Source organism: Natator depressus, chromosome 6 (assembly GCF_965152275.1).
Source record: "Natator depressus isolate rNatDep1 chromosome 6, rNatDep2.hap1, whole genome shotgun sequence".
Taxonomy (NCBI): domain Eukaryota; kingdom Metazoa; phylum Chordata; order Testudines; family Cheloniidae; genus Natator; species Natator depressus.
In genome coordinates, this window is record NC_134239.1 from 59712543 (window position 1) to 59726990 (window position 14448).

At 43.5% G+C, this 14448-nt stretch overlaps 1 protein-coding gene across 2 annotated transcripts in view; it reads left to right on the forward strand.

Annotated features, from left to right (window-relative positions):
* The window catches only part of CSTPP1 (centriolar satellite-associated tubulin polyglutamylase complex regulator 1), a 146913-nt gene that overhangs the window by 53404 nt on the left and 79061 nt on the right, over nt 1-14448 (forward strand). For both annotated transcript variants that reach the window (XM_074955390.1, XM_074955389.1), the window contains one exon: nt 794-924. In XM_074955390.1, coding sequence (XP_074811491.1) covers nt 794-924 — 131 coding nt within the window. The remainder of the gene's footprint in view (nt 1-793; nt 925-14448) is intronic.

A 14448-nucleotide genomic window follows, 5' to 3' on the forward strand; every position in this document is an offset into this window, starting at 1 on the left:
TCTGGGGTCAATAAAAATGTTTCTTAAAATCTAAAAGGAAAAAAGAGGAGAAAATCAAATGAAAATAGTTAGTTAAGCCAATAGATGTTGTCCTACAGTGTTTACAACTTAAATGTTGGAGCCTTGCACCTGAGTATGAGAATCTTCAGGAAAAACTGACTGTCATGTAAAGGCTTATATTTGGCTTGAAAGGTGGAATATAATAATGCTCCCTCCATAGTGCTAGTGTCAGTGTCACTCTATGAATTGCCACTTACATCACATCCAAAACTGAAATAGATTCCACATCCACAATATGTGCAAATTTCAGTAACCTGGAAATGAAAATCCAAAAATCACTGATCAAGTTGCATCTTGGGTGGCTGCAAGGAGAATTATGATAGGACAGGAAGTGCAATTCAAAATGAGCTAGAGGGAGATGTATTTTCTGAACAGACAGGTAACTGTAAAACTCACCCATTTCCCAGGGGGCAAAGAGAAGGATTATTCAGTCTTTCAAACCTTCCAGTGACTCTTGGGCACCTGCGATCTGTAGATGTTTTAGAATGAATTTATCTGAGTTTCAAGAGACCTTGAATCACAAATTTGAGATTTTGAGATCCAGTTCATGCAACTAGACTTCTGTCTAGAAAACTGATGGATGTGAAATGTGATATGGTTTAGAGATTTGTTTCAGAAAGTGTAACTTTGCCTGTGATTTGATTGTTGTTTATAACAGCTGGCCCCAGGCTTCCATATTGGGTTCAGTTTCCTAATACTACATCGAACTCTCATTTTGACTCTATCTCTGCAGTTTTAACAGTGTGCGTCAAGGAACTCACATTTTGTTCCGAGAGTTCAGCTTCATCCAAGCCACACCCCACAACAGGGCATCCTTCCTACGGACCTTCTGGAGATGCTTCCGAGCAGTGGGTAAAAATGGAGGTAAGCATTCCAAAATCCGTCATTGTGAGAGCGTAGTGTCAGCATGCAGTATTAAAGCTGCCCTAAATTGCTAACTGTCTTCATGTATAATGGACACACATCCTCCACCAATGAAAACACCACCATAGTGGCATGTTGGAGTTTAACTTCTGCCAGCTGTTCCATATCCACGAGCTTATCTCCGCCAGACACTGGAATAGCTGTTTGATAGTGGTGGTGCTGTAGATTATAAAGAACAGGGTAGTGTTATCTAATAATGTTGTCATTCAAGTTTATGAAGTCTCACTTTTACTCCTTGCAGCTGCATGTAAATATTGAATAGATCAGGGAAGAGAATAAAATCCTGTGGCGCTTCAAGAGTAGATGTGTGGCAGAGGCTCAGGTGCCCATTAGTACCCTTTGGGTGTGCTCCTCAAAGAATTCAAGAACTTTTTTCCTGATTGAGAGAGTCCCAAATTATTAGTGCACTTTATGGACTTTGTACAGACAAGGATTTGTTAGACGCACAGGGGGAAACACAGCATGTTGGAATATGTGCTGCCAATAATTCATCCAGCCACTTACCAAAAAAAAAAAAAAAGTTCTCCAAGCTCTTATACTATTTTTTTCTTAGACAGAAGGTAAGCACTCTGTTTTCAAGCATCTCAATCCTATTTACTAGAAACTTCTTGTCCTTAAAGAGGCAATTCAAAATACGTCACAGCCCCTGGCAACGTTCTCTAGGCGGCTTACTTTAATTTCCATTCTATGCATCTGCAGTGAAATAGCATCCACTATGAATGTTTCACAGGAGAGTTCAGAACATCACCCAGTTGATTCTCCACCAGGTCCAAACTAACAATCAAACGGCCAACTCATGCAACACCACAGTGAGCATGAAGGACTGGCTGTCTTCACACTCAGATAGTCTAGGACTGGATTTTTTTTCTTTTTCGTGAATGTAGGAGGAACTCAAGGTGTACTGAAGATGAACAGCAAATTGCAGTGGCCAGAAACAAGACCTTCAATGACTTAATGCACAAAACATCTACAAAGGGCACAAGTACCTAGAGCAGAGAAACTTAAGTGATGCCCAGAGCAAAAGATACTTTGACTCAGGGGTTCCTTAAGTACAATGGCTAAAATGATCAGTAATGTGGTGGTTCTGATCTGGGCTTTCAGATAATTCATAGTTTTTAAACCATCTTCCTTACAAAAACTACATTTAAAGAAGAGTTTTTGTATTTTTGAAACAATTTAAACAGTATCCATGAGATCCAGGCTCTGTTTACATATTCTGCATCGCCATAGCACCTGGGTTCATAGCTGTACAAATCATAGGAAGACACCATCCCTGCCCCAAGAACAGACAACACAAATCAGACAGGAAACTCGGTGGAGACCAGAGGGAGGTTCTGTCTGTGCAGGCTTGGTGCTTTTGTAATGAGTGGGTCAAAGTATAATTGCTTCTAGATTTGTGTTTGGAACTCCTGTTCATTTAAGCAATAATTCCACATGCAGAATTAGGAAAGGATATGTCCTTTGTCATCTAGACTGGGATTCCAGTCTTTTGATTTAGTTTCCTCTCCTGGATTTCTATTGGGGCAGGGCTCTACTCTATGGTTCAGTGCCTTGTCCTAGGTCTCACTCAGCACAGGACCTCCAAGCTATTCTCAGACTTTCCTAGGTCAAGACTGCATCCCCTATTTCCTCTGTGTCCCCGATGCTGTTTTCTAGCTATTGTTTGGAAGTGAATTCTTTTCTGCCTATCATTGCTCTCAATTTTACATTCCATTCAGGCTTTGAATTTCTATCTTGAGGGTAAGCGGCTATTATTTTATAGCACCCACAAATGTGGTAGGTGCCCCTGAGAAACTACATAATACTCCCTTCTGTGCCAGTTGTGGACTTGACAAACAAATGAGAAAATATATATAACGTACGCCATGGAAAAGTGAGGCAAAGAAGAATGAAGTTATAGATATAGGATAATATAGTTCCTACGTTTGAGATTTGAGATCAGAAAAAGATTTTGTTTGTGTTTTCTATTTGGATTTCAGAGCAGTAGCTATCCCTGTACAGGAAGTGGGGTTTCCACTGAGATTTTAGAAGCTCAGCAAAGGACTGAATCAAGAGTTTAACCAGCCTGCCAGCAGCTCCCCCTGTATACAGAAAAAAACCCCAAGTGGTACTTGCTGTTGGTCTATCAGTCATGCAATAAACATGCCGTCACTTGGAGAATGCATGTGCCTCACTCTGAGCTTTCCTGGGTCAGCCAGCAGATACATGTAGCCATGCATTCAGAAAGCTGTATGTAGTTCCAGTGAGGGAGAAATCTCCCATTGATTAGGAGTAATTTATATTGGAATTAGGTGAACCTTTTGTACAACTTTGTGTATTTATTGACAGGAAATAGGTGCAATAAGATGATTTCTCTTGGGAGAATGCGGCAGGCACCACCTCCTCACTGAGTTTCCTATCCTCTTGACTTTACTGCCTGGTTGGCTTGTTAGGTTTTGTGCAGAGGTGCAGTTGGTTAGACTCAAGCAGCTGCTTTTACTTTGTGGTGTTCAGTGTCATCACGAAAAGCATTACTGACTACCAGTTATTGGTTATATTGCCGCCTTACCTCCTTTTGCTCTGGAATTGGTGGCTTTTAGGTGGGCCACGTTTCTTAAAGTGTTATGAAAGAGTGGCTAGCAACAGGTCATCTGTTACCATCTGAACAGGTTCTGGCAGCTAAATTTGAACAAAAAGAGGGTTTGTTTGACAGGGATGTATTGGGTGTGTTTTGTATGGGACTTCCAACTATCTTTAAAAAAAAATTTGCTGAGGTGCAGTTATAAATGTAAGTGTACATAAATCTGGCAATCCACACACTAAAGGAAATACCACCGGGTTTATTTCAGTATGTGATCTAGCAACAGCATCAAGAGTGTCGAGTAGACTATGCCTTGTCAGGTGTTCCTCCTTCCCTTAAGCAGTTACCAAAGAGATTTGGTTAGTATTGTACTGGGGTCAATATAGCTCCATTAAATTGCCAGTTTAATACACACAGCATCTCCCATGGTGGATGTCTGCCTCAAATGCTGAGTACTGTACACAGAAAATATGTATTAACAGTATATTAAGGAAGGTAGAGTAAACAGGAATCTTGTTTCCTCTGCATATACTTAAATTGAGCTTTTGGACTCTAGGTAATCTACTCCTTGTGTTTTTGTTCTCTAGGACTGTTTAATTAAAACTGTGCTTTCTCAGTATAAACAGCCCTTGCAGAGATCTGCTGTGAAGTTTCAGAAGGTCAGCACATGCCTCTCCCAACCGCCATGACTCTCACATTTTGTTGACTCTCTCTGGTTTTAATTAAAGGGTTTTTTCCTTCAAATGCTCTCCAGCCAATTAAAGGCATTTTGTTCTGAGGAATCTGCTTCAGGCCCAGCATGTGTGGAGGAGGCAGGCCCAGTCAGGGCCATCAGTACACATACATGGAAAGGTGCAGAGCCAAACTGTCCTTCCAGAGCTCCCATTCTTTATAGAGCTTTTCAGCAGCTGCTGTCACTGCAATGTGAAATTGCCTCCAGTGAAGATAGAAATTGCCCGATCCTCTAGGCATACCCCTGTAGATAGGTATTCAAGACCAGATGTAGGATTCTATCATTCCAGACAGGATGGGAAATTGATTACTTTAGACGCTTGCAGCCACTGAAACACGAAACTGCTGCAAGCATGAGGAAAAAGTTTTCCGGTTTTGGTAACTTTCCCCCTACCGTTCAGGCGTCTTCCCCTCCCCCATCTTTTCACACGTGTGCGTGTGCACACACAAGTGCAGTGTGGGCTTTTGCCCTCTCTTTACTTTAGGAATCATCATTTTATATCCCCTTTTTAATTTTTTCAGATTTCACATTTTGTGTAGTCCCCACCTCATGCTTCTTTACTTCCAGCTGGGAAGGCAGAAGCCTAACTGCCTTTGAAATTGCTGTCATGGGGGGTGCTTTGTTCTCCTCCCTAGACCGAGCATATCACCTCTATAATGAGCTTGTTATATGGACTGACCTATGGAGAAGGGCTGTGTATGGGCTGTGGACCATTCTTCTTGATTCTACAGAGCCTCAAGATTAGAACATTAGCAAAAACTAGGGCAGCACCAGGTCCGCATGATTCAGAGGAATTTAGAAATTGAAAAGACCAGCTCACTCCCATAACTTCTCCTGGGAAGACTTTCATAGCCAAATACATTTCATTGTCAAGATTTTCTTGCAGTTCAGCCAACATTTTCTTTCTTATTTTCATGCCATTATCCCTAGCTATATCTCTGCGAACTAAACTAAATTCACTCTCTCTCTCTCTCCACCTTCAAATACATGAAGAGTGTTATTGTATCCCCTATATTTGTTGCTTAGTCAGGCTATACATATTTAGCTTTTTGTGATTCCTGAAGTCAGTTCCTTCCATCCATGATAATTTGTATTGCCTTTCTTTGAACTATGCATCTAATTTGTCTAATCAATTCGTTTTCGATAACACCCATCACCATAGCCTCTAAGCATTTCCTAGCTACATTAGAGCTATATAGTGAGGACCCTAGTGGATATCATGGCATCTTCTGCTCTCCCCCTTCTCTGATTACAGGAAGATCTATTTAGGCTTTATATTTATAATTTATTTTTAATATCACTCTAGGTATTGTGGGAAAGCTTTTTTACAAAAGGCAGGGTTTTACCACATGTCCTAAAGGTGGTCAGACTCTGGATTTAGTATAATCTCTTTTGGAAGCTCATTCCACAGCTAGACCCGTTTCCCCCCCCCCTCCCCCCCCCAACTGCGAATACTTGATCTCCATCTCTCTCACACTCTGTGAGCTGCATTGTCCCAGAGAAGTACAGCTGTCCTGGTGGAGCATGGATTGAAATGTGGCCATTGATGAAGCTCGGTTTTGACTCATTGTTGGCTTTTGAAGATCGGAACAAAGAGCTTCAACGAGCAACTGAAGCAGATTGAGAGCCAGTGGAGGGATCAGAGCCTGGGGTTATGGGCTCACTGTGGCCCCTTCCATTAAAGAGTATATAGCTGCATTCTATACAAACTGGAGCTTCTGCATTGCATCGGTGTAGAGTGTTACAGTGATCTAGTCTGGAGGTGGTGAATTGATCATTGTGGCCATGTCCTCATCCAAACTGCAATTTATCAGTGCTTTTATGGTTATGTAGTGCAGAGAATTGAACACAGTGTCTCAGAAAGTTTCTTTTCCATAATCTGATCTGATCCCTTTGCATATGCAGCCCCAAAATTAAATTCCTCCTCTCTTTGCAACCATATCTTATTGTAAACTCATATCTAATTTACTGTCTGTTCGCACTCCTAGGTGTGTCACTCTTCTTGCTTCCTAAGTTTCTTCCTCCCATTGAATATCTTTGTATTGAATTATTTTTCTCCAGGTATATTAGCTGCGTTCTTCCAGAACTGTTTTTTTTCCTCTCTCCCTGTTTCTAACCTCTGATGGAGTTTTTTATATTTCTCTATCCTTACAGATATTCACAATTTTCCCAATTTAGTATCATGTTAATGTTATTAGTGTGCTCTTTACTTCCTCTTCTAGTTATACTGAAACTGTTAAATAAGACTAGCTCTGACATTGATCACTGTGGTGATACTCCGCTAGGCACTTCCCCAACAGTCAATGGCTGTTTGTTAACCTTTGTTTTGTGGTCTTTAGGCCAGTTTCCAGTCCTCCTGACAACATTGTTATTCAACCCCATTGGAATTAATTTTTCAGTTCAAGATTCCTGAGACACAGCATTACATTACTGTGTTGTGGTCTGGAGAGTTAGTACATCCAAAATGTGGGGAAATCCCCTGGAATAAAATGCATTCTGGGTTGTGTAATCTGTACCGTGAATCTGAAAGCTCCAAGTCTCACTGAATGTTCTCAGGAGATGTCTTCCCTGCACCTGTAGGAAGGCATTGTGGGTAATATGCACACTAGTTGCACTTACGAAACCATCCAGTGGAGATTATTTGAAGAATTAGCTGCATTAATTAGTATGGAACTCCAACATGCTTTTTTGATGGCCCTGCAGCAGCAGCCATGTCAACAGATGTGGAGGAGGAGAAGAAAGATGAAAGCTGTTCTCTTTCTTCACTATACTTGCCCTTTTGAAAAGACTTGTAAGAGAACAGGACCCCTTGTAAAGACTCAGGCCTTTTCAAGACATCTTTTGGCTGCTAAACTGCTTTTCAGGTCTGTCAGTGCTGAGGAGAGAATTATCGTTATCTCTCTTCACATCTTGTCTTAAAATCTATTTTTCCCCATGCTGATGGCTTAGTGCCTCTCTCCCTTGCTGTTGCCCCTACGATGTAACTGTTGAATTTGTTACCCTCTTACACCCCTGCTTTTGTAATGTATATTATTGCTGTCTGGTATATCATTTAAGTCTGCAGATCCTTTTTGTGTAGCTTGTATGGAAGATGTCATACGAAATGAAGTTGTGTTTTCTGCTGTTCCAAGATTCTAGAGAATCTCCACAGAGGTTGAAATTAGGAAAGGAATTTGGAGCAGAGGGAGCCACTTTCTCCAACATGAAGATACTATATTCCCCTCCCTGGTAGGCTGAGATCTTCAGGAACCGTTGCCTGCTTCAAAATTGTCCTTTAGGTGTTGGTGTTAAAGGTGCTCAATAGGAAATTGGTGCTTACCTGAAATCCATTTTTTAAAATCTGTAGCCTACGTCCCAAGTGCAATCGAGTCAGGGAGATATTCTATCAGACGTACATATCTGTAGCTCTGACTGCTGCATTTCATTCACTAAAGTGGCAAAGTGTGGGCATGAAGGGAATCACTGGCGTTCACAGTGCACTTGAGTGGTTTCACCCTGAAGGCTGTGGAAGGTGAGGTGAAAGTAAAGAGAATTAAGGAAGTAAGTTTGCTTAGGAATCAGGAGGCATTCAGTCAGATACCACGTTGATGAGAGTAGTAGAAGAACTTGAACAGACTAGAGCAGTCAACTAAAATTTACTTAGTGTAAATAATAATTTTTAAAAAACAGCTTCTGCTCAGGCAGAGGGGAATCCCTAATTGGCATGATAAGATATGTTAGTTTTCTGAATTTGACATATATACTCTGTGTTCTTCTGAACCTATTTGTGGAACAAATTGATTTAAGTCTCCCTCAGTGGGGAACTGAGCATGACATAAAATCTCGGACATTTGAACAAGAAGCCTTTGAGCTATAACATCTAAACCCTTTATTCTTATACGCTAATGAAACTTTTAATTTGGGAAGCTTTCTCCCCAGGGTGGGTGGGGTAGGTGCTCTCCTTTCTTCTCTGGGGAGAAGAAAAAGTCATGATGTTACAGGGCTGCATGATTGATTTAATTATGGCATGATATTTTCCACCTCACCCTTTTTGCCTGTGTGTGTATTAGGAAGAACAGAACATGATTTATTTACTTTTTGAAAAATTAAATCCAGGAGAATTGGGGTAGAAATAAGTATGAACAAAACTCAAAAAAGAAAACTTTTGCTAAGGTATAAATCTCCCTGGAATAAGTAAAACACACCCTTTGCTGCCACCCCTGCCCACCCTCCTTCCCTCCCTCAACTCTTAGCTGGTTTCCCTGTCTTTTGGCAGTCTCCAGCAAAATCTGTTGCAGGGGCTCAGCAAGTCTGTCCGTTTCTGCTGGACTAAATACTGTTTTTAAATCTTGTCCACTATTAGGCTTCCCTGGATTAGAAAATCCCAGAATGTGAAACAAATCTCAGATCTAGGCCCTGAATCATGGGGAAACTTTGACAGCTGCGGACTCAGCAAACTGCCAGACCTTCAGCAATGGAATTTGTGGGATATCAGTAGTTGCAGTGAGGCATAGTGCTGGTTGTGGCCAGGAAGAAAAGTATTGGAGGAAAGGGGAGTCACCATGGGTCCAAGGAAATACTTGGCCAGAGAGCTGATTGCACTGTATTCATATGGAGAGCCAGCCTTTCAGCTGAGTATGAGGGGAGGTTGAAGAGAAATATTTGGTTTGGTTGGGAGGTATGGGAGTGTGTGGAGAAGGGTGGAGAGACCTCCGAAGGCTTGTATGAGCATGCTTGTTTTTGTGGGGCCTGTTGGAATGGAACCTTTAGCTTTTCTACTATTTTCTCCTTTTTTGGTTCCGACTCCTGCTCTTAAAATACAAATTTCATCCTGTGACATGTACATCCCACTCCTTTGATTTTTCTTTATCTCCTCACCCACTCGCTTCCCAGCACCTATTGTATTACTTGATCTCCTCTTCCTGACATCATCCTTCTGGGTTTTCTCTCCACATGTGTATTTGTTTTTGTCATCTTTTCTTCACACATTTGTTTTCCTCAAACAGTGCTAGTTAGTCTACCATGCCTTTGTCTTCTCCTCCCCCTTTGAGCCATCTCAGATGTCTTCTGTTGCTCACCTGCATCTCTCCTTTTTATCTCCAGGACCCCTTTCACGTCATCTTAGCAGTAATTAAGTCAAGCCACCAACAAACTTAGTGTGACACTCTGTCTGCATCAGAAACTTGTTTCTGTTAGGCACAGGGAGTTAATGTTTTTTTGTTTACTGACCACCATGTAGTTTTTCATTTCTGCTAGCAATGACAGATGGAACAGTTGTTCTTCAAGTCGTGTTCCTATGGGTGCTCCACTGTAGGTGTGCTTGTGTCCCTGTGCTGCTGATTGGAGAACTTCGGTAGCAGTGTCTGTTAGTCCCGCACATGCGCTATCTCTCTCTTTTTGCCACACAACAAGGCTGCCAGGGTGTGCAGGCTAACTCCCCTCAGTTCCTTCTCAACTGCCCTGGCTAGAGATGGAACTATTAACAGTCCATTAGCAACCATTACCTGTATTTACAGCTCGTGAGTTGCCCCAGTAGTAGTTGTAGTTTTTCTTTTTACTTTCTCCCTCCACTTCCAAAAAGAGAGGTTTTATTGTCCCGCTTTTTTGTACCCCAACAGGGTATGCCTGATTCACCAGGCTTCAAGAAGTTCCTCTCCTGCAAAGAGGCTATCCCTGTAGCAGGCAAGCACTCCTGCTGCATATGCTACCTTGGGGAAAGCCACGTTCCACAGAAGTGTGGTCTCTGCCAGCAACTCAGGCACAGGTCTCGCAAAGACAAGGGAATTCAGACAGAAGATCATTTTCATGGAGGCGATCCTCCCTGAATCTGTGCCGAAAGTCATCTTGCTGACATGAGTCTTCCCCACAGTCCTCAATATCCAAGGATGATGGGTTGAAGAAATCAGCTACTGACCACTCATCAAAAAAGATAGTGTGAAGTCCCCAGAGTGAGCCTCAAGCCACCCATAAACAATCTCTGTCACTCTTGGTATCCTCTGTACCATCAGCACCAAGATAATCCCAGCCCAGTACCCACAGCTCATGAAGATCTGGAGCAGCAGGTGCCATTGACTTGCCTACAGACCCGATGGGCACGGGCACTGAGTCAATGGCACTGAAGGACAAAGGCAGGAGCTAGCACTCTGCTAAGATGACACTACTGGTGCGCACTGCTCCACCAGCACCATCATCAATGCTCCATTCAGCCCTGGAGCGGTCAGTTTGGGTAAGATCTCCAACCCCCCGGTACCACCAGTGGCACCAAGTCGGTCGGTACCACTGGAATTCCAGCACTAGAGAGACCTCCATATAGCCAGTGTACCGGAGTCTCCACTTCTCGGTACTGGGACCTCAGTGCCAAGTCATCTTCTGGCACAAGAGTCTTCCTTGCTGCCCTGCCACACTCCCCCACTTTCTAGTGCAGACTCGGACAGCGAACCAGAGGAAGCTGTATTACAGTACTCGTCCCGGGGCCCCAAGGTTCCCCAATACCAACAGGGCCCCTGAACATACCCTCAGATGGCCCTACGACCACCGTCTTGGTACAGGCAACCATGGGCACCACCACCGGGCTCTATACCACCCCTCCAGTAGCCATACTGGGATCCTTGGGCTGCATATTGTCCTCATGCTTCTTGGGCTTCTAGCCGCACCCAAGAACCCCAAGACGCTCCCCTCGGCCATGGCGTACCAAGCCTCAGAACCTCCGGAAGAGATCATGGAGGAAAAGGAAGACATTGAGGAAGAAATGACTCCGAGGACCAACAATATCCTCTTCCTCTCCAGATGAGGCCATCATGCCTCCGCCACCATCCTTCCAATGACTTCCACCTTTTCCAGGACCTAGCAAAGAGAGTGGCAGATACTCTACAGATACCATTAGAAAACGTCAAGGACACCCATCGCAAGCTCCTTGACATTACAATCCTCCTCGTCCTCCAAAATAGCTCTGTCCATTAATGAGGCTCTCCTAGACCCCACAAAAGCCATATGGAAGAACACCGGATCGCTGGTGCCTAACTGCAAGTGGTCCGAATAAAAAAAAATATTATGTCGCAGCGAGGGAGATGGAATTCCTCTTCTCCTACCCTCCACCCAACTCCATTGTGCTGGACGCTATCAACTCTCGTGACCGGTTGTGAAGTACCACTGAATTTATCTCCCACTTGTGATACGTGGGAATTTGTGATTTGAGACCATCTGCTATCGAGTTTTGAGTGGCCGGGAGGTAAGCCACTGATAGTGTGACATCATGGGAAATGCACCAGTTCCACAGTCTCATTACTTCTGCACAGAAGGAGGGCAACCTGGCTCCCCCCGTTGGTTAATGTAGTACATATACATTATATTGTCTGTTAGGACTCTTTTTATGTGTGATCCCTTGATCAGCAGGAGGAAATGGGCACAGGCATTCCTGACTGCCCTGAGTTTGAGGAGGCTGATGTGGAAGGATATCTATGTGAATGACAACCTGCCTTGTATTGTGAGATTGTTTAGATGCATGCCATCCAAACTATCAGGGATGCATTCGTGGTGAGAAAAAACCACGGGGAGGTTTGTGGAAAGGGGATCCCCTTGCAAACATTTACTGCGTCTTTACTCTAGTCTAAGGACAGTGGATAGTGACAGATATTTGTCTAGCCTGTCTCTGGTATGTAAAGTTAACAGAACCACATCTGGTGGCATCGCACCTGGCATGTGGTATTACCACTGTGCCTGCTGCCATATGACCCAAGAGTTGTAGCCAGTGTCTGGCTGATATTTGTGGGCTGTTTTGAATGGTCTCTAAGTGTGGCCAAAGGAAGGAATCTGTGTTGAGGTAGGAAAGCTCTGGCCTGTAAAGAGTTGAGTTCGGCACCTATGAATTCCAGATCCACTTCACTGGAGTGAGAGTCGAAATCTGTTCGCCATTTATCTGAACAAGAAATGTTTACGCTACTGCTTGAGAGCAGGGCTGGGGCAACACTCCCTGGGCAATGCTAGTCTTTCCCTGGGGCAGAGACCTTCTCTATGCCTTACCTCCGTTCCCCCTATTGGTGAAGAGCCTAATAAAAATAAAGAGAAGGCGTGTACATCATAGTGATTGCTCCCACTTGGCTGACACAGACTTGGTACCATTACCTGTCACAACTCGCAACATGCCCACCGATCTCTCTCCACTCCACTCCAGAACTGCTTTTGCAGAACAAAGGATGCACCCTACATTCCAACCTGGGAATTTCTTCGCTTCAAGGCTTGGCTGCTTCATGGTTCCAGTGTATAAAGAGCTCCTGATCGAAGGAGGTACAAGAAATACTACTACACAGTAAAAAGTCTTCAACACGATGGACTTACCTAAAAAAAAAAAAAAAAAAAAAAAAAAAAAAAAGTCCGGCTTTCGGATATTGTGCACTTCCCATCAAATCTCCCTGACATCAGTGGCTTTTCCAAAGATCTTAGATTATGTACTGACTCTAAGGAAAAAAAAATCGGGACTATCTCTGAGCTCCCTCCATATCCACTTGGCAGTGAAATGCTGCTATAGCTGCCAGATAGAACGATACTCAGTGCTATCTCAACCGATCACAAAATGATTCCTTAGGGGTATAGTAAACTTCCCCCACAACCCTGACATCCTACTCCCTTATGGGACCTGAACCTGGAATTGAGAGGCCTGACTAGACCTCCCTTCGAACCTATGGCTACCTGCTCGCTTACACACCTTTCCATGAAGACAGCTGTCCGGATAGCAAACACCTCGGCTAGGTGAAAGAGTGGCTCTGATGGCACATCCCCTGCCCCCCCATGGTATTCTTTTGGGACAAGGTTACGATCAGACCACATCCAAAATTTACCCTTAAATTAACCTCTCCATTCCACATGAACCAATTGATTTACCTTCCAATTTTCTACCCCAAACCTCACCATGACATCAGGGAGGCTATTACACACACTAGATGTCAGGAGAGCCCTAGCCTTTTACCTGGATAGGACAATGGCTTTCAGGAAGTCTCCTAAAGTTTTCCTCCTTATTGCGGGAAGATCTAAGGGCTCAGCAATATCAGCCCAGAGACTCTCCAAGTGGGTTTCAAATTCCATTAGGCAATGTTATCAGATCCGCAACATGACCATGCCAGATAGCATTTGCACACACTCCACAAAGTAAATCTCTTAGTCTGTCACCTTCTTTAAGAATGTCCCTATCTCAGGAATCTGTAGAGTGGTGACATGGGCGTCACTCCGCATCTTTCCAAATCATTATGCGATCACTGGAGACTCCACCTCAGATGCTATCTTTGGCTCCACAGTATTGTCATCTGTAACTGACCTGACTCCAAAGCCCCAGCCCTCCAGTAGGGATAGCGCTCAGGGGTCACCTACAGTGAGCACCAATAGGGACGCTACTTGCAGAAGTAGTAGTAGTTACTCGCCCTGTGCAGTAATGATGCTTCTTCAAGATGTGTCCCCCTTATGGATGCTCCACAGCCCACCTCCTCCCCTCTACGGAGTTCTTGTCAGTGACTCTGTGGTAGAGAAAGAACTGAGGGAGGTTAGCCCACACACACTGGCTAGCCTTGTGGTGGGGCACGAGGAGCGACAGTGCATGCATGGGCTAATGGACACTGCTACCAAAGTTCCTCCATAAGCAGTGCAGGGATGCAAGCACACCTACAGTGGAGCACCCATGGGGACACACCTCTCGAAGAATCATTGTTATTGCACAAGAATCCTTGTTACTGCACTTCTTTCTTGTAGGAAACTGCAATGCAAAGCACATACTAGACAACATAATTAGGATAATGAATAGTTAATACTGCAGCCTTTTCCTGAAATAATTTAATTTTGCTGTCTGCTCTGATCAAATAAGTCTTTTATCAAACCCTTGAAATGACTAAGCCAGGGTAATCATCTTTAAGGCTTAAAGGGGTTGAGGATTTGTATCATAAAGAATCTCAAGTGTGAGCCCTGTTCTAACTTCAAAACTCTGATTAATAACACTTTTTTCCTTCTCTAGCATCTGCCATCCAAAAATCTCAAACCGTTTTACAAGTATTAAGGAATTCTGTGTCTCAACTCCTGTCAGTATTATTCCTGTTTTACAGTTTGGGAACATGAAAAAGTCAAGTGCTTGCTTAAGATCACACAAAGCCTAGATTTCAGAGTAGCAGCCGTGTTAGTCTGTATTCGCAAAAAGAAAAGGAGTACTTGTGGC